We start from the raw sequence: 24,726 nt of genomic DNA, 5'->3' as shown, positions 1-24,726 counted from the left end.
GTAAAGATATGTAAAGATATGTAAAGATATATAAAGATACACAAAGATATGTAAAGATATATAAAGATATGTAAAGATATACAAGGATATGTAAAGATATATAAGTTCATAATATTAACAGAACAGTTCTACACATGTGATGGTAGAAAGTATATATTTATTTTTATATTATGACTGTTTCTCTTTAAATTACAACTTTACTCTTTTGCTCTTCAAAGTGATCCTGATACTTGCGAAATGTTTTTTTAAATTTTTGGGTAAAATCTTTATATTTTAAAAAAACAGGATTATTTTTGTGTCAGTGTTAAAAAGCTTAAAATAAATTTCACAGTTTTAATCAAAAAAACTAACAAAAAACCCAGAAACCAAACACATGGCACAAACATTACAACCATCAAACTCTGTAACCACGGCGACAGGTTTAATCTCTGACCCGCTTCTTGTCCAGCAGCAGCTGAGGCTTGTGGGTAATGTCATATCTAGAACCAGAGACCTATTGACTCAGTTTATGATTTTTTAAACATTTGAAATCGGCTTCACATTCACGCAACTCACGGTCGCTGTCGTGATTTCAGCAACAACTCAAACTGATTTTAAAATCCTGCTGTTGGTTTCGATCAGTTCGAAGACCAGATCTCCAGAAGCTCCTGGTTCTGTGTCGAGTCCAGACAGAAGGAGAGCCGGGGCGGTTTCCTGCACAATAATCTGAGGCGAACATCACATGTTCCGTCACGAGACATGTGGTGAACACACCCCCATGTATCTGAACTGAAAATATTTCACTGTGTTAGGGTCACTCCTGGTCCATGTGCGGGGACGTGTTTCACCCCGATGAAGATGTCCGTCCTGCTGCGGAAGTTCCAGTCAGTTGTCTGAAGGAGCAAATGTCTGCACAACATCTGAGAGACGCTGGAGCCGAAAGCTGAAAACACACAAGTGAGAAACAAACAAAGTTACAACTCCTGAAACGATTGGTTTACAGCCGGTTCGTCTCTGTGGGCAAAAAAGAATCTGATTCATCAATACAGAAAATAATCGCAACAGTCACTCGACTGCTTCCTGATGCGGAGGATTGAGATTTATTTACAGATTCAGGTTGTTTTCTGTAAATATTACAGAAAATATGACCGTCTGTGATGATCAAAGTTACTGACTCAACATTCAAACCTTTGAGAAAGTTGTCAGAGGAAAATAAAGTTTCACTTCTTTTTTATTCTTATTTTATATTCTATTTATTTTTTATATTTTATATTCTATTTTTATTTTCGTAAATTCAGAGCATGTCTAGAGGGGAGCCTGGGACTCAAGCATTTCATTGTAATAGTTGTGCATATGACAATGAACCCTTGAACTACACACACACACACGAGAGAGAGGCAGAGTCACGTGATCTCGAAACCGCCGCCCCCACGTCACGATCTATTGTACAGACTCAGAATGATGTCACCAGCACAAGATGGCAGCGTTCATATCTTCATGATTCTGAACCTTTAATTGTATTAAATGTTACTGAACAGACGAAAGGAACAAACTTTGAGGTAAAAGACAAATTGTCAAGAACTAAAAAAAGCAAATGTTTCATGTTTTTCTCGATCGATAATCGCTGCATTTTACTGTGAGTATGAAGACAACACGTTTCAGTCGGTGCCCAGATTTGAGATCTAGCACTGACAGGAAGCAGAGTTTTAAATGCAAGACCTGAGTGAAGTCTTGGACTCTACAGTTGGAGGAATCCTGAGTAGAAGCTGTTCATCCTCTGCTGCTCTGAGTCCTGGTCCAGCTCCAGTCCAGTCTCAGTGCCCCCTGCTGTGTGGACTTTGAGGTGTCCGTTGAGTGATCGTTTGGCCTGGAAACTCTTCCCACAGACCCTGCAGGTGTACGGCTTCTCTCCAGTGTGGATCAGCAGGTGTCTTTTCAGGTCCACGTCCTGCATGAAGCCTTTCCCACAGACCTGACACAGGAAGCGTCTCTCCTTGTTGTGGAACCGGACATGAGTGTCCAAAGTCTGTTTCTGGGTGAAACCCTTCCCGCAGATGCTGCAGGAGAACGCCCGCTCACCAGTGTGTATCTTCAGGTGCATCTTCAGGTTGCCGCTCTGATTGAAAGCCTTCCCACATAAGTGGCAGGCATACGGTTTTTCTCCGGTATGAATCCTCATGTGCATCAGCAGCGCCGCGTGAGCTGTGAAGCACTTCCCGCAGATGTCGCAGGTGTTACTGACATCGCGGTGGGAGTTAAAGTGATCGGCGAGGCTGGCAGCGGACTCATACTGCTGACCACAGAGTCCACAGCAGCAGTCTGGCTCCTGCAGGTGAGTCTCCACATGTTTCACTAAGAAGGACTTCCTGCCAAAGGTGTCGCCGCAGACTTTGCAGATGTAGGAGGGAACAGAGCTGCGGAATCTCTTTGGTTTGTGGGCGGCATCTTTATGATGAGTCTCCATGTGCCGTTGTAGGCTGTGCGGCTTCCTGAACTCCTGAGTGCAGACGCTGCAGGTGTGAACCACCTTCTCCTTGTGCTGCTGCATGTGTCGGTCTAAAGATGTCAAGTGACAGAAGGCCCGGCCACACTCTTGACACTGGAAGGGTTTCTCTGTTGCATGGACGCGCAGGTGTGACGTCAAGTTTCCCTTTTGGCTGAACATCTTGCCGCAGACGTTGCAGCTGTATGGTTTCTCTCCAGTGTGGAGTCGCACGTGCAGCTCCTGGGCCAGAATAGACTGGAAGCGCTTCCCACAGTAGGAGCAGGTTTTACATGTGTCTTGGTGTGTTTGCAGATGAGCTTTCAGCGCGTTGGCCGAGTCTAAACGCTCGCCACAGTAGCCACAGCGGTGTTGTCTGTCTGTGGCACAGACCTGCAAAACGTGTTTGAGCAGGAAGCCTTTCCCCAGCAGAGCTCGTCCACAAACCAGACAGTTGAACGACTGAGATGGAGTCGACCGTTTCCGCTTGTTTTTGACACCAAGCGAAGGTCTGCCTCTTTTTTTTTTACTCTGAGATCTGAGAGTCTGATGCTGTTGGGCCCAGTCGCTGTCTGGATCACTGTCGCTGTGGACGACTGAGCTGCTCGGAGACTCGGGGGGCTTGTAAGCTGGAGAGGAGGAGCGAGGGGATGGCGATGACGGGCAGGAAACATCGCTGTCAGTGAGTTCAGGCTGAGGCTGGTTCCGGTCTGCAGAGTCTGGAGGCTGAAGGTTCGTCTGCTCCAGGTTCACTGACGGCAGCAGCTCTGAGGAGACAGAAGATCAACAGACGTTTGTCCCTGTGTCTGAAAACCTCACATCACAGGAAACAAAAATGTGTTTTTAACACTTGATCTATTTTCTGTTCACAGCTGAGATCAAAGACACACGTGCTCTGTGATCTGTGACTTCACTTTCTTCTCTAATAAGCAAAAAAACACAGACTGAAGTCTGACAGTGTGTGTGTGTGTACAGTGTGTGTGTGTGTGTGTGACAGACCTGATAACTCAGTTAAATCATCTGATCTTCACGAACACAATGACGTAGGTGGTGCTTTGCCTACAGAGCAGGAAGTGAGGTCACGTTTTAACGTGACGAACTAAACTTGATCATCAGTGAACTCAGGAGCTTTAGTTCAGCGGCTCCTCCAGGGACTGACCTGCTCTGTACAGCCGGACTTCGGGCTTCATCACGGCATCGAGCAGCCTCCTCTGGCGGCAGATCTCCCGCTCTGACCGCTCCACTCTGTCTTCGTACTCCGCCACGGTTTCCTCAAACACAGCGACGATCTCCTCCGCCGCCGCCGTTAGCCGCTCGGTGAGCAGCGCTCTCAGCGCCGGGACTTGAGCCGTTTCTTCTCCTTCCTCCACCTGCAGCAGAAAGTCTTCAGCGGCGGCGCTGATCCGCTCATGTACCGACACCCGCAGCAGCTGCACGGCGCACATTTTCCTCCTTTCTGCGCACTTTGAGTCTCGGAGCGAACAAAGAGAGCCAGCGGCAGGTAAACAGAGACACCGAGCTCAGAGCCAACAGCGACCCCTGCTGGACTGGAGGACGACGAGGACACCACAGTGCTCATACTGCACGGTAGAACTACTCTGTCAAGAGTACACGTTACACAAGTACTAAAGTATTAGCAACAAAATATTCTTAACCAGTGGTGGGAGAAGAATTCAAATCATTTACTGAAGTAAAAGTACCACGACAGTAAAGTACAAATACTTCATTACAAGTGAAAGTACTAATGCTTTCGGGGGGGCCCTCATTTCCAGGTCACATGCATTTGTGTAAATTCTCTGTTTTATTCCAGTGAATCATCACAATCAACTCATTTAATGAACAGAGACAAAAGTAGGAAACAGTTTCTGATACAACACATCAGCTGAGCAGTTTGAAACTACATGATAAACCTTGTCTGTCCCTCTGTCTCTGTCTCCCTCTGTGTCTCTGTCTGAGTCTCTGTCTCAGACCCAGGTTGGGCGTTCGGGGGGGCAGCTGTCGTCACTGAGGTCATCACTGGTTCTCAGGTTTGTTTCATGGATCCAAATGATCCGACGCTTGTTTGTTTACGTTGTGATCCATAAACCAACATAGTGAATGAAAGACTGTTTGAAATATCACAGACCAACTCAGTGATGAGACGTTCAAGTGAAGACAGATATTCAGGAAATTTAAATATGCATAAATATATATATATATATATATATATATATGCTTCACCATATCGTTCACCTACTTATAAATTGTCCTTTTGTGTAAGTGAAGGTGAGCACAACTACATGTTTACAGGACGTTCTAGTAAAAATACTCCATTACAAGTAAAAGTACCAGGGTTCCATTTGGAAAGTCAAATTTAATCCTTTAAGACTTTGTTAAACTCAATAACTGAGATGTGAGAAGAGGATTTATTTGAAAAGTAACTGTGTGAGAGTAACACTTCCTCTCATCACATAAATATAAACAAGTTGTTTTGGTTTTTACCATTGTTGTAAAATGGTAAAATACTCAGTATTTCAATGTTTTTCTAGTCTTGATAAAAACTTAAAGCTCTTTGACTTGTTCTTTCTTTTATTATTGGTCTGTTTGTTGTTATGGTCCTGTTTGTCAATAAAGCTCCACATGAGTACTGTCTCCCTCTCTTTTCATTGACATCATCTCACAACCACACGACAATGTCCTGACTCACCACAGCGGGCGGGACAGAGAAACACGGCTAACGACCAGAAGAGCCAACGTAACATCAGTGTCCATTAAATCTTACCAGCAGCACTTGCTAACTTTAGCATCTGTGCGCTGCCTTTAAATGTAATACTTCAGATTCACTCGTAGCTGGATTCGAAAACTCCAGAGTTAACTGACAGTTGAAAACCAGCTTCCATGTTCATCAGGACGATGTTAGGTTGAGTGAAGCCAGACAACGAAAACATATCCTGGCTATGTTGATCTCACAACGTAGAACAGGTGTGAGCTGACAAACTCAGACGTGTCCCCAGATCATCTGAGACAGATGTGTGGACAGGGCCTGAATGTCCCTCTGCTACAGTAACTAATGAGGTTACAGATTCACAATGTGTTTGTTTTACTCATGAACGTCCTGTTAAATAACTGAACACAGACAAATCTTTGAGACTCAGCGGAGCAGAACTTCTCGTTGTTTTCTCACGACACTGGACGGAGCGCGAGAGAACAGCAAAGTTTACAGCTGCTGAAGTCGCTGCAGCTCTTCTGGCGAGTAGCACCAAAGACATTGTTATTAAGCTCGTTCCTCATTTGCCCACATACGATGAGGCTTCATATAACAGAACACAATCATTTTTCAGTCCCAACGTCTAAGTGGCTCTGACATTTGGTGCAAGTAGAGTGACAAGGCTTCAATTCAGTGTTTTTTATAAAATTTAATTTAAATAGAAATGTATACATATTTTTCATTTTGTTTAAGATCCAAAGACTTCAAGCATCAAAACAATTCATCAACACAAGTTGAGATGTATTTTCACAAGAGATATAAAGAAATTCAAAAACCACAGTGCAATATTTCTCTCTGTACACGATGCTCTGGGTCAGATTTAAACCTCAGTGTAGACAAAGCTAAGATTGTTGTGAAAACCAAAACACAAAGCTATCATGCTAGTAAATGTCTGTAAGAGGCTAATTTAAGAAGACATGGAAAATTCGAGACAATGACCCAGAAGGTGAATATTGCACAACAGCAAACAGGTATCAACCGTATCCAGCCTCACACAGGGCACCACTTTGTTGTGTTGATACATTTTGTAGGACGAAGAATCTCTTAACACTTTCAGGAAGTTTGTAAGTGTCTGTGTTTAAACCAGACTGTGGTTCCATTGTCTACTTCTAACCAACTTCACTTTCTTAAGCCTAGTTTATGCTTCGTTTATGCAGTCGTTGAGCATTCGAAGTTCTGCGTCAAGGGAACGCGTTGCTCTGCAATTCACCGCCATGCCGCTAGGGGGGTGTGGCTGTGTGTTTGTGTGGTTATAGCCGAATCCTCGCTTTTTCTTCCGTAAAGTAAACAACAGTAAACAATGGCGACCGAGGTGGAGCAGCTGTATTTGTTGTTTGAGCTCATTAATATTGAAGAACAAATGCTTATATTGCAAATGTTGAAGCGCGGGCGACAGAGAAGACGTTTGCAGAGGTAGTTTTTACGACGAGGAAGAAAGACCGGAAAAAGACACTGCGGGAACTTACGTTCTGAGCGGACCAATCACAGCGCTTGCGGTCCGCGTCAACGCGACGCATAGTTAGGATTTTTTGCCGTAGCTACGGCGTCGACGCGACGCAGAAGCATAAACTAGGCTTTAGTCTCAGCTACAGAAGAGTCATCAGTCTTGTACACAGTAAAGCCAATCTGGACCTGAGTTCCTGGCTGGTTCTGGTCCTCCACAGTCCTCTCTGTTCTCCTCAGTCTGACTCGGAGGAAGCTGTGAAGTCTCACCAACACAATGATGATTCTTTTGCTGATAAATCCAACTAAATCTTTTGTTGCATATGTTGCAACTGAACGGTTTCTCTCCTGTATGAAGTCTTACGTGTATCTGCAGACTATCCTTTCGGCTAAAACTTTGACCACACTCAGAGCAACTAAATGGTTTCTCTCCTGTATGACTTCTCAGATGTGCCACCAGATTGGCCTGGTAACTAAATCTCTGACCACACTCAGAGCAAGTAAATGGTTGATCTCGTGTGTGAATCCTTTCGTGTATCTGCAGACGGCTCTTATGATTAAATCTTTTACCACAGTCAGAGCAAATGAATGGTTTCTCTCCCGTGTGATTCCTCATATGTGCCTGCAATCCAGCCTGATGATGATATCTTTTCCCACACTCAGAGCAGGTGAAAGGTTTCTCTCCTGTATGAATCCTCATGTGGGACCTTAGATATTCCTTTTGACCAAATCTTTTACCACACTCAGAGCAACTAAATGGTTTCTCACCTGTATGAATTGTCCTATGTTTTTGCAGTTGGCGCTTTAGCCTAAATATTTTACCACACTCAGAGCAACTAAATGGTTTCTCACCTGTATGCACTGACATATGTGTCAGCATTTCTCCCTTTATCCTAAATCTTTTACCACACTCAGAGCAACAAAAGGGTTTCTCTCCTGTATGAATTTTCACGTGTGTCTTCAGATGTTCCTTTCGGGTAAATCTTTTACTACACTCAGAGCAACTAAATGGTTTCTCTCCAGTATGAACTGTCAGATGTGTCTTCAGATAATCCTTTCTGCTAAATCTTTTACCACACTCCGGGCAGTTAAATGGTTTTTGGTCAGTTTTGCATCGCATATCACTTACAGGCTGAGGTTCCCGGGTCTCCATCCAATCATCATCACTGTCTGCAGTCTCAGAAGAGTCTTCAGTCTTGTCCTCAGGACCTGGTTGTAAATGTCCATCAGGACCTGAGTTCCTGGCTGGTTCTGGTCCTCCACAGTCCGCTCTGTTGTCCTCAGTCGGACTCTGATGAAGCTGTGACGACTGAGGTTTCTCTTCATCTTCTTCACTCTTCACAGTGACAGGAGTAAACGCAAACTTGATATCAGCCTCCTCCAGTTCTTGAGGCTGCTCTCCCTCCTGATTGGTCCCCGGTTCCTCCTGTTCCTCTTTAATGTGGGGGGGCTCTGGGTCCTCCTGGTCCACATGGGGGCTCCACTGCTGCTGCTCAGGGGGAGCCTGTTCTTTACTCACCACCAGCTGCTGGACGTCTGCAGGGAGAGTAGAGAGGTTTGGTGTTTTTGGTCTCAAATAGTGTCACAATACCAACATTTTTGTTTCGATGCCGATACTTAATCGATACTTTTCTTGAATAAAGGAATGTCTCTATCTTGTGGCTCCAGACGTCTGTGGTTGCTGAAGAAATTGTTGTTTATCTTTTGAGTGTTTTCTTGTTAGCTTTCATGAATGTAGGTGTTTTTTAGACCATGTACTTATGATGTACTGACATGCACTTGTATTGGCACTGCAGGTCGTTTCACACAGACAATTATGTCAAAGTTGACTTGCAGTCAAAGCAAAATGAACGTCAATCAGTGGACAATCCATGAAAACAGGTTTATTTTCTCACATTGTATTTATATTCATTCATGGTCTCTGTAACTTTCATTTGACACTACTTTTTATTTTCTATTGTCTGAATAAACAAGGATTTTTAATTGAACTGTTTATATTTGTGTCTTTTACACTTTGTCTTAATGCTTCTAAAGATTCAGATCAATTCTTGATGCAGTTGATGACGAACTGCTCGGCTCACAATAAATACATTTTAGAGACACAACTGAAAAATGATTCTTGTGTCTGTCGAAGAAAAGCAAGTCCACTAGCTTAGCTAGCACTGAGCATCTTAGCTAGCACAGAGCATCTTAGCTACCATAGAGCATCTTAGCTCAGCTACCACAGAGTAGCTTAGCTCCACTAGCTTAGCTACCACAGAGCAGCTTAGCTAGCTACCACAGAGAAGCTTAGCTAGCTACCACAGAGCAGCTTAGCTCCACTAGCTTAGCTACTACAGAGCATCTTAGCTCCACTAGCTTAGCTACCATAGAGCATCTTAGCTCCACTAATTTAGCTACCACAGAGCAGCTTAGCTCCAATAGCTTAGCTACCATAGAGCATCTTAGCTCCACTAGCTTAGCTACCATAGAGCATCTTAGCACCACTAGCTTAGCTACCACAGAGCATCTTAGCTACTGCAGAGCATCTTAGCTACTGCAGAGCATCTTAGCTCCACTAGCTTAGCTACCACAGAGCATCTTAGCTCCACTAGCTTAGCTACCATAGAGCATCTTAGCTCCACTAGTTTAGCTATCATAGAGCATCTTAGCTCCAATAGCTTAGCTACCACAGAGCATCTTAGCTCCACTAGCTTAGCTACCACAGAGCATCTTAGCTCCACTAGCTTAGCTACCATAGAGCATCTTAACTCCACTAGCTTAGCTACCACAGAGCATCTTAGCTCCACTAGCTTAGCTACCACAGAGCATCTTAGCTCCACTAGCTCGGCTACCATAGAGCATCTTAACTTCACTAGCTTAGCTACCACAGAGCATCTTAGCTCCACTAGCTTAGCTACCACAGAGCATCTTAGCTCCACCAGCTTAGCTACCATAGAGCATCTTAGCTCCACTAGTTTAGCTACCATAGAGCATCTTAGCTCCAATAGCTTAGCTACCACAGAGCATCTTAGCTCCACTAGCTTAGCTACCACAGAGCATCTTAGCTCCACTAGCTTAGCTACCACAGAGCATCTTAGCTCCACTAGCTTAGCTACCACAGAGCATCTTAGCTCCACTAGCTCGGCTAGCTTTCCGGCTCCAGAGAGCAGGGACTGACCTGCTCTGTACAGCCGGACTTCGGGCTTCATCACGGCATCGAGCAGCCTCCTCTGGCGGCAGATCTCCCGCTCTGACCGCTCCACTCTGTCTTCGTACTCCGCCACGGTTTCCTCAAACACAGCGACGATCTCCTCCGCCGCCGCCGTTAGCCGCTCGGTGAGCAGCGCTCTCAGCGCCGGGACTTGAGCCGTTTCTTCTCCTTCCTCCACCTGCAGCAGAAAGTCTTCAGCGGCGGCGCTGATCCGCTCATGTACCGACACCCGCAGCAGCTGCACGGCGCACATTTTCCTCCTTTCTGCGCACTTTGAGTCTCGGAGCGAACAAAGAGAGCCAGCGGCAGGTAAACAGAGACACCGAGCTCAGAGCCAACAGCGACCCCTGCTGGACTGGAGGACGACGAGGACACCACAGTGCTCATACTGCACGGTAGAAATACTCTGTCAAGAGTACACGTTACACAAGTACTAAAGTATTAGCAACAAAATATTCTTAACCAGTGGTGGGAGAAGAATTCAAATCATTTACTGAAGTAAAAGTACCACGACAGTAAAGTACAAATACTTCGTTACAAGTGAAAGTATGAACAGAACATAGTACAAATACTTCATTACAAGTGAAAGTATGAAGATGGGAAAATAAAAAAATATAAAATCAAGCTTTTATCATCAAATAACCGATTCAAAACATTTATTTAATGTTTACTTTACGTTTTTTGTTTGGTTCATGTCCCGTCTGCTAACATGGAGGAGGAGGATTTGTGGCCGATACTGCAGCCAGACACTAGGGGGCGATCAAGATGATTTGGCCTCGGTTTTGGGAGCCGTCAGCTGATGACAGAGAACGTGTTTTGACTCTGTTACTAAGGAACTCGATATTCATCAGTTCAGCTGCAGTCGAACCTTTAACTTCACCTGGAAATGTTACAAAAATAAAAACCTTTCATTTCATTTCCATCCACACTGACTGTGAAAATACATTTACAGTGAAACTCTGGATTCAGGATTACTTAAAGCTTTACATGCGTCAGTGCCGCCGCCTGAGAGGAAAGTTCACGATCGAACCTGTGACCAACAAACATCAGTTCCACAGATAAACACAGATTCATGAAGCAGACTCCAGGAACTCACGGGAAACACCTGCGACATGTTCCGTTCCATTTTGTTCTCACAGTAGAAATTAGATTGAGAGAACCACAGGAACTAAACTGGAGATTCTGAGGAACCATGAAAACCATTGAGCTCAAAAGCGTCTCCGTCCACATGATCAGGATCAGGCTGAGGTCTTTCCAGTGACATGTTCTAAACTGCAGCCTCCAACGACCGCGCACCATGATTCCGTTCCCTGGTTCTTGTTAGTGGAACAGACCAGGAAACAAAAGTACCTGGTCTTCAGAAAATGTTAATTCAGCTGCTTGTGAGACCAACTTAGTGGAAGAAGATGTTCATAGATGAGTGTGTATTTTCCACTCGGAGCACTTTACAGAACAGTTTTACATTCACATTGTATTTATGTGCAGCACTCCCGCAATGTGGGGTTCAGTGTCTTGCCCACACTTTGCGGAATGGGAACAATCGAACCGCCAAGATATTATTATCAATAATCCCCTGGTTAGGGGATGCCCACTCACACCCCTGAGCCGCAGCCGCTCCCAATGACTGTTGTGATAAAACTGGTGTTGCCTTCAGGCTCATCAGAGCTGGATAAATTCGGCATGAACTACTTCCTGTCGTTTCAGGCTCTGTGTCACAGGTGAATCTTTGGCGGCTCGTTCTCCAGTGTGAACCTTCATGTGTGTGTCGACAGAGCGCTTCTCCTGGTAGCTCTTCCCGCAGACTCTGCAGCTGTAGGGTTTCTCCCCAGTATGTGTCAGCATGTGTCTCTTCAGGTCAATCTTCTGGACGAAGCCTTTGCTGCAGACCTGACAGCTGAATAGTTTCTCCTTCTTGTGGAACCTCTCGTGCGTCTCCAGTGAGATCTTCTGGCGAAACCTCTTCCCACAGAGGCTGCAGATGAACGGCTTTTCACCCGTATGAATCCTCATGTGGGAGTCCAGGTTGCCAATCTGACGGAAGTTCTTTCCGCAGACCCTACAGGTATATGGTTTCTCCCCGGTGTGGATCCTCTTGTGCACATCTAGATGCTGGCTCATAGTGAACTTCTTGCCGCAGACGTCGCAGGAGTAAATCCTTGGCTTCCCGCCCGTGTGGCTCTTGATGTGTCTCTTCAAAACTGTGTTTTCAATGAATGTCTTCCCACAGAACTCGCAAATGAAAGGCCTCTCACCGGCGTGCAACTTCATGTGTCGCTCCAGAGAACCTTTCCTGGGAAAGTCCTTCCCACAGTCTTTGCACTGGAAGGGTTTTTGCCCAGTGTGCGTCCTCATGTGGATCTCCATGTCCCTGAAGCTGATGCCGCAGATGTCGCAGATCCTTCTGGTTTCTCGGTGGCTCTGGATGTGGATCTGCAGACTCTCTGAAGACTCCGACTGCTCTCCACAGACCCCGCAGCGATATTCAGGACTGTTTAAATGAGTCTCAGCATGCCGCACAAAGTTACCTTTATTGTGAAAGGCGTTCCCACAGACTTTGCAGCAATGGGAGGGAGTCAGACTCGGTTTCCTGCGTCTGCTCCTCACGGCAGACTTTTCATTGGACTTATGGCTCCGAATGTGTCGCCTCAACTCAGCGCTCTTATCAAATGCTTTCCTGCAAATATTGCAGCTGAATGGCATCTCTCCGTCATGGGCCTTCATGTGTCGTTCTAGAGAGGCGGCATGGCTGAACTCTTTACGGCACACAGTGCACCTGAATGGCTTCTCTGCCGTGTGGATCCTCATGTGCGTCACCATGTTGCCCTTCTGGTTGAAGCCTTTTCCACAGATGTGGCAGCTGAATGGTTTCTCTCCTGTGTGCAGCCTCAGATGTGTCTCCTGCGCTCGGATCGATGGGAACTTCTTTCCGCAGACGTTGCAGGTCCGGCTGCTATCGCGGTGAGTTTGAAGGTGAAGCTTTAGACCGCCACTGGAGTCCAAAAGTTCTCCGCAGAGACCGCAGAGACATTCAGACTCCTTTGAGTGTTTCTCCACATGTTTCATCAAAAAGCCTTTCCTATCGAAGGCCTTTCCACACACTCTGCAGCAGTGACACGTCGCCTCTTCATCCTCCTCCTCCTCTTCACCAGCCAGGTCCTCTGGAGACACTGGTGGGTGTTCAGGTTCAGAGACAGTCTCTGGTCTTGACGATGTGCTGGGCTGAGGCTCCTTCAGTCCTTGTTTTTCATCAGAGAGACTCTGGACACCGAGCGATAAACACAACTCTGCAGAGAAAACGCTGAAATCAGTTCAATCACATCTGAGGATGTTAAAATTACTGTAAATATCAATACATTCCTTGATCAGCTGATTATATTCCTGATTCCTGTCTTTATATACAGTCACTGATCATCTTTATACATTTTGAATGGACCCTGTGGGTCCTGTGTCTGTCTCCGGACTCGAACCTGTCCAGTCTGCTGCGGGTCCCGGTTCCGAACTGACCCCTGGTCCCTGTGGTTCTCTGCCGGCCCTGGAGGCTCTGAACGCGGTGTAGATCTCCGCCACGGCCGCGGTGATCCGCTCCGCCACCAGCTGCTTCAGCCGCTCCGGGTCGGCGGGTCCTCGCTCCTTCAGCAGGCGGAGGATGTGATCCACGGCCGCCGCGAGCTGCTGCTCGATCACGGTCCTCAGGCTCCGGCTCTCGGAGCTTTTCGACCGTTTCTTTGACATTTTGTCGGAACAAAGACACGAATGTAAACAATACGAAGACACTTCCGGGAACCCCCAACCTCGGGTCTGTGCCTGATGACGTTGACGCTGCGTACTTTCTACGTCATCTCATGCGTCAGTGGGAACGTGTCTCCAGCAGGGGGCGGAGTAGGTAAAAGTAAAACTTCAAAACAACTCAGATTAGAAGAAAAGTTTCAGTCCAACTGTGAGAAACGTTTTTTATTAGAAATCATAATTTGATCACAGGACGTAGAACAAAGACCTGAACATTTCTCAGGAAACAAAAAGTCTGTAGAATAAATTCTGAGATTACAAACTGAAACGCTACCTGTTATCAGACGTTACCATAGCCACGGGAACAAACTCCCTCTAATCCCGAGGGCGTGAGATCACAACACTGTTGGTTTCATCTCTTTGATCTCGTCCTCGTGTCTTCTGGAAATCTTTTCCCGTGAAACGTTTCCTCGTTGGATCAAACAAAATTCAGTCTCTGAATATTTCAAAGAGGTGAAACCTTTCAAGTCATCATTCACTTCATGTTTATATCAAGTTTCTGTTCGTCGTTCACTTCTTGTTCTTCACAGACGTCTTTCTCCTGAAACACAGAATCCTTCATATATTTAATCGTCAGTTCACTGTTTAATATCTGACAACCTGAGGAGTTCATGTTCCACAAACCAACTGCACCTGATGGTTCTGAGGCTGAATTTTAAAATTTCACTTTTAGAATTTGAAATCATAAAAGTAAAGGAGGTTTGTTGCTCCACATGAGTAGAATGTTCCTGATGGTGTGAAAATATGTTTTGAATGTTTTATATGTTATCTGTGTTTTGGTTTTTTTGGTGGATTAGTCTTAACCTAAAGTGTCTACAGTCCTTCAACTGGAAATAGAGGACAAAGGAGGACAAAGGAAAGACATGAGCAAAGGAGGAGATGAATAAAAAGCACCTGGTTTGATTCCTGCTCCCTCTCCCTCCTCCTCCTCTGCTCCATCTCCACCATGCTGGAAAAGTCATTCTCGGCTCTGAGGATCAGCTGATCAGGACTCTCCTCTCCCTCCTCCTGACCTCCTTCCTCCTCTTTGCTCTGCTCTGATCGACTCCTCTCCTTCAGACGAATCTCTCTCTGTCGAGCCTCCAGAATCTTCTCTCGCTTTGTCTCGCGCTCAAACATCTGGAAATAAAGAAACACCGTGATGCCTGAGATATTTCAGCTTGATTCTTCTTCACAGGTTTGCTTGGAGAAAAGCCACAGAGAGCTTTAAATTTAAAATCAGTGAAATCTTTCTATAAATACTCAAACATACAGGGAGCCAGTGTAAAGACACTAGAACAGTCTGGAGTCCATCAATAGATTTGGGGGTTAGGTCGAGGTGTGATGAAATAAAATGTCAAATCGTCTTTACAGTTAAATGTTGTGACTTTTAGAAAATGTTCTTTTAGCTTTGCTGTGCTGCTCAAACGTTAAACTGCTGCGAAACACACAAGGTTTTTTGCAACAGGTTTCATGTGATCCAATAACAGACCAGCAGGTGGCAGTGTTTGTTTTTTCATGTACTCAGGTCCAATGAAAACCATCTCAGTTTGGTCTAACAGACACAACTGTGTGTCATCTGCATAAAAATGGAATGAACCACCATGCTTATTTATGATGTGACCCAGGGGGAGCACGTGTAATATATAATAATAACATATAATAACAATAAAATTTGATCTTATCTTATAAGGAAAATAAAATTGGACCTAAAACTGACCCCTGGGGAACGCCACTAAAGAGCCTCACGCAGGAGCACACTGTGACACCACAGGCCAGAACCTCAGTGTTCCCTCTATACACGACAACACTGACATCAGGTTTCTGAACATCTTCAGCCTGGACAAAAGCTAAGATGAGGGAATGAAACATGTCTCTGCAGGGTTTCAGTGTTTCTCACAGCAGCCAGCAGATTCTTCTCATTCTTCTGGAGCGTCGACAGTCCAGAGCAGATTTCCAGCAACGTGGCCTCACCATGCTGAGAACCACACGCTACCAAACGCCCGTTATCCTGAATGCAAAGGCTGTTCAGAGCCTGGTCACACACCTGAGGATGACCACGGACAACAAGAGCGACAACATCAACAACATTAACATCACACAACAATGACATTTACTTCTTTATGGGGGAGATAAGAGCACCTTGAGACTGAGCGTGGGGTCGTTCTGTTTGAATAGGATGTCCCAGACATCCAAGACACCGTCCATCTTTACTGTGAAGAAGACAGAGGGTCTGACTGGACTCCAGCAGGCGTCTGTCAGGAATGACATCTGATATCTGAGGAAAAAAAACTGATGTTAAAATCTGGGCTAGGTTTGTCCCAAACTGAGCAGGATGTAAAGTGGAGCGTCTGAGCCCTACTTGGTCCACATGATTGATGATTCCTTGATGTCCTCAGACCAGATTCGGGCCGTCCAGTCCCCCACGGTGAGGAAGTTTTTGGGAAAGAAAGGATTCCTCTGGAGGGCATAGATGGGTCCGTGGTGACCATCGTACGTACAAACAATTTTCTCAGCCGGTGTCTTTGCCTTCCTGTTACAGGAGACGACAACGCCCTGCTCTGTCCCCACCATGAACTTAGTCGGCTGCAGAGACATCGAGGACAGAGACACAGGGTCTGAGATTAAACTGCCGGGGCCTCACAACCATTCACTCTCATGTTCTCACCGAACCCTGTTCTCTATGTCTTTGGACTTTGGGAGAAACTCCACACAGAAGGATTCAGGCCGAACCAGGACTTGAACCAAGAACCTTCTTGCTGTGAAGCAACAGTGCTAAAGGACATGGGGACCTTGTTGCATCTTGGGCTCCATGCTGGGTGGAATAACAGAAACTCACCATGGTGGCTTCAAACTCCAGTGAGATGGCTCCTAAAGCCCGATTTAGGTTCCCTTCCCTGCCGAGGTCCAGAACCAGACGCTCTGTTGGCTCGCTCAACTTGCGAACATCCCACCACAGAACCTGATGGAGAGAGTCAATAGTAGAGACTTGTTGGTCAAAGTTTTTTTTAAAATTAGTTCCCTGGTCCTATGTAGGCCTCTTCAGCCTGATATGCTAATTCAAACACTCATCAGTCGACCTGTCCATCCGTGGAGGCAGAGAATGCGTCAGTTCCGGTCTTGGACTGCAGCCAGACGATTTTATAGACTGGGTCCCTGTGACTCTGCTCCACAGAGGAAAACTCCACCGGCTGGCCACCTCTCCGGGTGTCCCAGTACACTAAAACAAACACAGTCACGTCTTTATAAACCACAGACAGAAAATCTCCATCTGTCAGTCTGGACCTGAACGTACCGATCTGCCCATTGAAGCTGCCGCCCAGCAGAGTGTGTGAATCTTTGGGATTATAGTCCAGACAGATGAGGGGCGATGTTGGCTTGAGTGTCATCTCTGGTCTGTTTGGATTCTCTGAAACATACAACGTCCATCTGTGAACAGACTGGAATCTGTGGTGCTATTAAAGTCAGCTGCTTTCTGACCCACCAATGTCCCAGATGTAGGAGTCCAGGCTCATGTCTTTGGAGGTTTTCTGGAACTCGAGGCAGGAATAGGCAGCCGCCAGCTTTCTGCCGCTGTCTGGATGCCAAGACAGACCAGTGATGGTACGTTTCACCTCATTAGGATCTCTGGAGACACAAAGGACAGTGAGGACAATGAACAAAACAACGTCAGCGATCAATCAGTCACCGTCTGTCCATCAATTTGTTGACAGCTGCACCTAAAAACATTGATGGTCTTGGCGGATGGCGGCTCCTGACTTCCCCCCACCTCCTCCTCCTCCTCCAGGTACTCCTGGTAGATGTCCACAGCATTGTTCTGTCTGATGCAGTGCTCCATTACCTGGACCAAACCATGACATCATATGATGACATCATACAGTGAGATCACAGCGTTAGACACATTCCTCTTATCTGCTGACAAACACTCACCTGATGTGGACTGATGTACTGATGGACTGATGTAAACTGATGTGGACTGATGTGGACTGATGTGAACTGATGTAAACTGATGTGGACTGATGTGAACTGATGTAAACTGATGTGGACTGATGTGGACTAATGTGGACTGATGTACTGATGTGGACTGATGTAAACTGATGTGGACTGATGTGAACTGATGTAAACTGATGTGGACTGATGTGAACTGATGTAAACTGATGTGGACTGATGTAAACTGATGTGGACTGATGTGGACTAATGTGGACTGATGTACTGATGTGGACTGATGTGAACTGATGTGAACTGATGTAAACTGATGTGGACTGGGTGGATGTGGATCTTACACTGGCCAGCTGCAGGACGCTGTTGATGTAGCTCTCGTCTTTTTCCACCTTCTTCCTGAAACGGATGGTTTGTTCCATCTCCTCAGGGTTGACGTCTTTGGGCCACCCCCCTTCCACATGGTTGATCCCACAGCTGCTGGACTGGAATCGCTCCGTGTTCACCTTTTTAATACAGAAGTCATCTGTCACGTGTCATTTCAAGGACATTCATTTCTTTCTCCGGTGGTGTTGACCATGTCCATGTCCATGACTGTGTCTGTGACCAGGTTTACACAGGTAAACAAACAGACACACAGACAGACAGACAGACACACAGACAGACACACAGACACACAGACACACAGACAGGTACGAGATGACGTTCGACTCCACACGGTTGACGACAGGTGAGCAGGTGAGTCTCACCTGGTGCTCGGACATGTCGTGGCCCACCCGCTGGGCCTGTTCTCTGGGGGTTTTCAGGATGAACTCCAGACCCAGACTCGGCTCCGGGAGCACGTCCACCACCAGCTCAGCGGGCCGGTCCGAGAACAGACACTGGCGGCCGAGCTCCCCGCGGAGCTTCGTGTAGACGTGGACGATCTCCATGGAACCGCCTGTCACACTGTTCTACTGTCACACTGTTCTACTGTTCTACTGTCACACTGTTCTACTGTCACACTGTTCTACTGTCACACTGTTCTACTGTCACACTGTTCTACTGTTCTACTGTCACACTGTTCTACTGTCACACTGTTCTACTGTCACACTGTTCTACTGTTCTACTGTCACACTGTTCTACTGTCACACTGTTCTACTGTCACACTGTTCTACTGTTCTACTGTCACACTGTTCTACTGTCACACTGTTCTACTGTTCTACTGTCACACTGTTCTACTGTTCTACTGTCACACTGTTCTACTGTCACACTGTTCTATTACTGTGACCCTCGGGAATGGCTGCGCTTTGACTTAGCAACAGTGTTTACCGTATCCTAGCAACAGTGGACATGTTCAAACACAACTTTATTAACCAATGATGCAGGACAAAGTGACATTAACAGTCAGTTTACTTATTTTTACATATTATTATATTATATATTTTAATGCAATAACATGTTAACATGGTTATAATATTTAATTCAATATCTAATTTTAAAAGTATTTAATACTTTCACTTGTAACGAAGTATTTGTACTTTACTGTCGTGGTACTTTTACTTCAGTAAATGATTTGAATTCTTCTCCCACCACTGGTTAAGAATATTTTGTTGCTGATACTTTAGTACTTGTGTAACGTGTACTCTTGACAGAGTAGTTCTACCGTGCAGTATGAGCACTGTGGTGTCCTCGTCGTCCTCCAGTCCAGCAGGGGTCGCTGTTGGCTCTGAGCTCGGTGTCTCTGTTTACCTGCCGCTGGCTCTCTTTGTTCGCTCCGAGACTCAAAGTGCGCAGAAAGGAGGAAAATGTGCGCCGTGCAGCTGCTGCGGGTGTCGGTACATGAGCGGATCAGCGCCGCCGCTGAAGACTTTCTGCTGCAGGTGGAGGAAGGAGAAGAAACGGCTCAAGTCCCGGCGCTGAGAGCGCTGCTCACCGAGCGGCTAACGGCGGCGGCGGAGGAGATCGTCGCTGTGTTTGAGGAAACCGTGGCGGAGTACGAAGACAGAGTGGAGCGGTCAGAGCGGGAGATCTGCCGCCAGAGGAGGCTGCTCGATGCCGTGATGAAGCCCGAAGTCCGGCTGTACAGAGCAGGTCAGTCCCTGGAGGAGCCGCTCACAGGCTAACGTTAGCTAGCATCAGCTCTGCTAACATGAGTTGATCAAACGGAATATCTGAACTACGAAGCAGGATTTGTGGTTATCAGGTTTAATTCAAGTTAACTTCAGGTTAAATTCAGGTTAACTTCAAGTTTAATTCAGAGTTTTCAGTCCCATGAAGCTCGTTCCCTTGTTATCAGGTAAATCACCATGGTAACATGCTGATCAGCTGACCGGCTCCAGGTTAAGTCGGAGATAAGAGATCAAACAGTACAAAGCTCCGCCCACTGACCACTCCCCTCCTTTGAACCATGACATCATGTTCTTATCGTGGAGCTGCTGTGGATCTGGATTTGGCTTGGGAACCGGAGGGTGGCCGGTTCAAGTCCAGCATGGACCATAAGCATGGAAGGTGGACTGGTAGCTGGAGAGGTGTCAGTTCACCTCCTGGGCACTGCTGAGGTGCCCTTGAGCAAGGCACCGTACCCCCCAATTGCTCATAGGGCGCTTTTCCTGGGGGCTGCCCATCTCTCTCCAAAATGTGCATGTCTTTGAGCCCTGTGTGTGTGTGTGTGGGATTGTGGGTTAATGCATGTATAAAATGAAAAACATGAGTGTAAAAAGAATTTCCCCTTGTGGGATCAATAAAGGGAGTTTAAGTTTCCTCTGAGATCCTCTGAGGAGTTTCTGAAAGATCTAGATTCTCCTCAGAGGATGAACCTTTGTCAGCTGCTTGAGCTTCAACAGAACCCAACTGACCCATAGGAGCAAAGTACTCACAGTACCACAGACTGTCTACATGTACTTCACTTACTGATACTGATGGGTATGGGGTTACTGTTACTGTGTAAGCGGAGGAGAACCATACTGTAATACTTTGACCCCCTCTCTAGGACTCGAACACTCTACACTGTAAATGTCTCTGTGTTCAGGTGTGAAACACAAACTCTCAAATATTTTTCTCTGTGAACAACGTCAACATCTCTGCTTCCTGAATGTGGTCGACATTTAAACATGTGTATTTGTGTGTCCTGCAGACGTCCAGCAGCTGGTGGTGAGTAAAGAACAGGCTCCCCCTGAGCAGCAGCAGTGGAGCCCCCATGTGGACCAGCAGGACCCAGAGCCCCCCCACATTAAAGAGGAACAGGAAGAACCGTGGACCAGTCAGGAGGGAGAGCAGCTTCAAGGACTGGAGGAGGCTGATATCAAGTTCACATTGACTCCTGTCGCTGTGAAGAGTGAAGAAGATGAAGAGAAACCTATGTTGTTACAGCTTCATCAGAGTCAGGACAACAGAGCGGACTGTGGAGGACCAGAACCAGCCAGGAACTCAGGTCCTGATGGACATTTACAACCTGTTAGTGAAGATAATTCTTTAGTTTCTACTGAAACTGATGAAAGTGAGTGTGATTGGACACAATCCAATGAAGATCAGTCAGGTAACGAGGTTGATAAAAACTGTGAAGCTCCTGAAACAGGGACTTCAGTGAAGGAGAGACCCTTCCCCTGCTCGTACTGCGGTAAAAGATTCAGCCTTAAAGGAAACTTGAACAGACACATCAGAGACCATACGGGCGAGAGACCGTTTCCCTGCACAGGTTGTGACAAATCATTTAAGGACAGTGGCTCGTTGACGGCACATATGAGGTGCCACACAGGAGAGCAACCGTACAGCTGCTTATTCTGTGGGAAGAATTTTAGCGGAAGGGGAAACATGACCAGACACATGAGAATCCACACAGGAGAGAAACCGTTTACCTGCTCGGTGTGTAACAAAAGTTTTCATGTGAAAGAACACCTCAACAGACATATGAAGTATCACACAGGGGAGAAACCGTTCAATTGCTCCATCTGTGGTAAAGGTTGTGCTCAGAAAACTGACCTGAAGAAACACATGAGAGTTCACACGGGAGAGAAACCATTTAGTTGTCCCTTCTGCGGAAAGTGCTGTGCTGAAAAAGGAGACCTGACCAAACACATGAGAGTTCACACAGGAGAGAAACCGTTCAGCTGCAACGTTTGCGGTAAAAGTTGCGCTCAAAAGGGAAGCCTGAAGATTCACATGAGAATCCACACAGGAGAGAAACCTTTCAGCTGCTCAGTCTGCGGCAAATGTTTCACTGTCACAGGACATCTGAAGAGACACATGAAGCTACATGCTGCAGACAGTCAGGTGAACAAGGCTGAAGATATCCATTCAGACAAAGCACAGCAGCAGGTGGATGGAGTGAACACGTCGTGACGTTCCCTCGGTGCAGAGGAAAGATGTTAGAGATACAGCTCACGTTTATCAAACATCTCACGTCCAGTTGATTCCTCCACCAAGACCTAATGGTCCCTCAAACTCAGTCAAGCTGCAGCAAATCACACAAACTCCTAGAAAAATCAGTCCACTAAATATTTCTCATTTTATTCATCTTCCATGAATTGTTTTCTGAGATATCAACAAAAGTGTTACAAGAAGTTTTGTCTCTGTTAAAGTTAAGATGCTTCAGACTGAACTCAGGTCTCTGGATCTTCTCTGGAGGACGAACTCAAATGTCAGAGTGAGACTCAGTTTGTCTGTCTCCTCCTTCACTCCTGTATAAAGTCTAAATCCAGGAGAAGTGAGGACACAGCAGAGCGTCCTCCACTGAGTTATTGAGTGAGTGGGGGGGTGATGAGCTTCTAACACGTGACACAAACATGAAGATGTGAAGACAGTTTGTGGTGATAAGAGCTGACGACGGTGTCAGGTGATGTAAACATGATCACATGATCACTTCCTGTCTGTCTGCTCCACCTCTCACCTGAAGGTCGAGGAGGATCTGATGCTGAACGAGTCTGAGCAGAAAACCTGCTGCTGAGTTGTTCAGCTGTGAAACATGAACTCTGGAGACGAGTCTCTGGATTCTACCTGGAGCTCACATCTGAAAACGGTTTAAAAAACGGGAGAAGGAAATCTGATGTGACTCCGCCTCCTGATCTGATCTGGAAAGTGTAACGACTTCATCTTTGAGGTTTGCTGGAGATCTGTCCGTCCTGCTGACAAACCAACAAACGGGGGGGGGGGGGGGGGGGGGGGGGGGGGGGGGGGGTATTGGAATGAATTTGGGGAGTTGACTCTAAAATTCAACAGACGTCAATTCAGGAACTTTTTCTTTTAGCGTCAGAGATATATATAAATATATATATTTAATTATGAGGTAAGAGGTTGATACTAATGCTGTATATGACCAGAGGGTTCAGTTTTTAACACCGTCAACTAATGGATTAAAGAAAACATCTGGATTCTTAGAATAAAAACAAGCGTCACCGCAGCCAATCAGATCAGTGCTGTGACATCACAGAGGTGCTGCAGCAGCCGATGATGATGATTCATTAAAGATGAAGATCATTTGAATTTTAAAAATAAAAAGGAATTAAATTTGGGACAATAGAGGACGAGTGACAGCCTCAGTGAAAACAACCTACATGAATGTTTAGTGTAGAATATGAGACATGGGGGTGCTATGGGGGAGGGGCCTTCATAGACAGAGCTCAGAGTCACCGCCCCCTGACTCCGAAGTTGCAACTGGAACTCGACTTCAAAGTCCATGATGGCTGCTTTGTTCTTAAGAAGTTTTCTAAGAAAACGTTCCGTCAGATCCATGTCACGTTCTTACAATTGTTTGTATCCGTGTTCTTTTAATGATGAATGACGTGTTCGTAAGCCTGCGTCACTTTATGCCAAATATTCTGCGTGTTCTCTTCAACATGTTCACGTGTTTACAACAATTACAACATGCGCTGAAACATGTCTTTTAAGTATTAAAAATATTATTTAAATATAAAACAAATGTATATTTAAAGTGAAAAACACAATAACTGATTATTTATTTCAGTTGTCAGAGTTAGTGTGAAAAGATTCTGAGCAATAAGAACAAATCCCAGAAAAGAAAACTATTATATATAAATAAGTGAAAATCAGAATCTTCATAAAAATGGCTCAAGTGTGATTTAAGGAGAAATTTCTTCTTAAGAATAGTTGGTGAATGAGGCTAAGTGTTGTGAGGTGACTGAGGTGTGACATCATTCCGAGCTCATTGAAGTTTAATGGATTTTATATTTAATGGTTCATGTGGATCACACGTCTGATTCCCTCTAATGACACGTCCTCCATATTAAGGCTCTTTGTACCTGACCGTCAACATTTAGTGAAGAAAGGAGAATATGTGGAGTTACACACAAAGCAGAAGAAAATGATAAAAGCAAACATATGATTCCAAATCATAAAGTCTCCCAAAAGATCAGAATCTTATAAACTTCCAACTTTAAAGTTTAATAACTGAGATAAAACAACAAAAATCAAGTTTTTCATTAAACAACTGAATCTAAAGAGTTTCTCTGAACTCACTGTTCTCACAAACACAGTTCTCCATGTTTGAATGTTTAGTGAGAATTATTACACCCTATGTAGTGGACTCATTGTATCCCATCATGCATCGTGATAAGCGGTGTATGGCAGAGTGATATATCCCATCATGCATTGCTTGACTTGAGAGAACTGTACTTTGCCAGTATGAACCTGATCTGACCAGAAGGATCTGACTCAACAGATGTTTTCAGACGAACTTGGTGAAATAGTCCAAACATTTTCTGGAGTGAAGGAGAAACGAGATCTGCTGAAGAACGGGTCGAATCCAAATATACACAGAAGTTTTATTAAAACGTGACTTTGATATATTCAAACTTCTTGTGACATTTTCTGCTTTTCATCAACAAGTTACTGGAAACTCATAGAAACAGAACTTTAACCCACATTGGAACAATCGATGCATTTTAAGAAGAAAAATCATCTTTTCTTTACAAAACCCTGTTTGGAACAGTTCATATAATTCCACTGATTATTCAGGCTTCACCACGAGCAATAATCCTTTGAATCAAACACTAACTTCTGTGGCTGCTCCACAAGAAAAACATTTATGGACATAAACGTTCAAATAAAAACATAAAACACATTTTTAAGGACGACCCTCACGTCCCTTCACCCTCCAAATAGAAACATCTTCTGAAACACAACAGCAGTTTTTTAGATGAGAAACATTTCACCTGAGTGATGTTTTATCCATCTAATGACTTT

The 24,726-nt window shown here is 45.4% G+C and overlaps 4 protein-coding genes across 7 annotated transcripts; 1 reads left to right on the top strand and 3 right to left on the bottom strand.

Moving 5' to 3' along the window:
- Positions 1-137: 137 nt before the first annotated feature.
- LOC109648087 (gastrula zinc finger protein XlCGF57.1-like) lies at positions 138-4,078 on the bottom strand. Its single transcript, XM_069516499.1, has 3 exons — positions 3,621-4,078; positions 1,699-3,228; positions 138-922 (listed from the first exon to the last, which is right to left on the bottom strand). The coding sequence occupies exons 1-2, from the start codon at positions 3,904-3,906 to the stop codon at positions 1,718-1,720; spliced, it is 1,797 nt and encodes a 598-aa protein (XP_069372600.1). The 5' UTR covers positions 3,907-4,078; the 3' UTR covers positions 138-922; positions 1,699-1,717.
- Positions 4,079-5,841: 1,763 nt separating this feature from the next.
- LOC109641794 (zinc finger protein OZF-like) lies at positions 5,842-13,663 on the bottom strand. Of its 2 annotated transcripts, XM_069516524.1 has the most exons (3): positions 13,311-13,663; positions 11,583-13,127; positions 5,883-7,751 (listed from the first exon to the last, which is right to left on the bottom strand). In XM_069516524.1, the coding sequence occupies exons 1-3, from the start codon at positions 13,573-13,575 to the stop codon at positions 6,808-6,810; spliced, it is 2,754 nt and encodes a 917-aa protein (XP_069372625.1). In that variant the 5' UTR covers positions 13,576-13,663; the 3' UTR covers positions 5,883-6,807. The 2 variants fall into 2 exon arrangements, with proteins under 2 accessions (XP_069372624.1, XP_069372625.1); XM_069516523.1 differs by lacking the exons at positions 11,583-13,127; positions 13,311-13,663 and adding an exon at positions 9,811-10,434 and having other exon boundaries at positions 5,842-8,186.
- Positions 13,664-13,776: 113 nt separating this feature from the next.
- LOC109641790 (dynein axonemal intermediate chain 2-like) lies at positions 13,777-19,334 on the bottom strand. Of its 3 annotated transcripts, none has more exons than XM_069516498.1 (12): positions 18,297-18,623; positions 17,892-18,053; positions 17,328-17,449; positions 17,093-17,235; positions 16,904-17,017; positions 16,689-16,828; positions 16,448-16,570; positions 15,971-16,194; positions 15,751-15,886; positions 15,509-15,655; positions 14,524-14,748; positions 13,777-14,170 (listed from the first exon to the last, which is right to left on the bottom strand). In XM_069516498.1, the coding sequence occupies exons 1-12, from the start codon at positions 18,477-18,479 to the stop codon at positions 14,105-14,107; spliced, it is 1,785 nt and encodes a 594-aa protein (XP_069372599.1). In that variant the 5' UTR covers positions 18,480-18,623; the 3' UTR covers positions 13,777-14,104. The 3 variants fall into 3 exon arrangements, with proteins under 3 accessions (XP_069372599.1, XP_069372598.1, XP_069372597.1); XM_069516497.1 differs by lacking the exon at positions 13,777-14,170 and adding an exon at positions 19,193-19,334 and having other exon boundaries at positions 14,309-14,748; positions 18,297-18,487; XM_069516496.1 differs by lacking the exon at positions 13,777-14,170 and having other exon boundaries at positions 14,310-14,748.
- LOC109647698 (zinc finger protein 2-like) lies at positions 19,324-24,335 on the top strand. The gene is made up of 2 exons (XM_069516529.1): positions 19,324-19,620; positions 20,663-24,335. The coding sequence occupies exons 1-2, from the start codon at positions 19,335-19,337 to the stop codon at positions 21,865-21,867; spliced, it is 1,491 nt and encodes a 496-aa protein (XP_069372630.1). The 5' UTR covers positions 19,324-19,334; the 3' UTR covers positions 21,868-24,335.
- The last annotated feature ends 391 nt before the right edge of the window (positions 24,336-24,726 follow it).

The sequence above is a fragment of the Paralichthys olivaceus genome, chromosome 20 (assembly GCF_024713975.1).
Source record: "Paralichthys olivaceus isolate ysfri-2021 chromosome 20, ASM2471397v2, whole genome shotgun sequence".
Lineage (NCBI taxonomy): Eukaryota > Metazoa > Chordata > Actinopteri > Pleuronectiformes > Paralichthyidae > Paralichthys > Paralichthys olivaceus.
The sequence above is the reverse complement of the archived record's forward strand: the minus strand, read 5'-3'. Positions and strand labels throughout refer to the sequence as shown.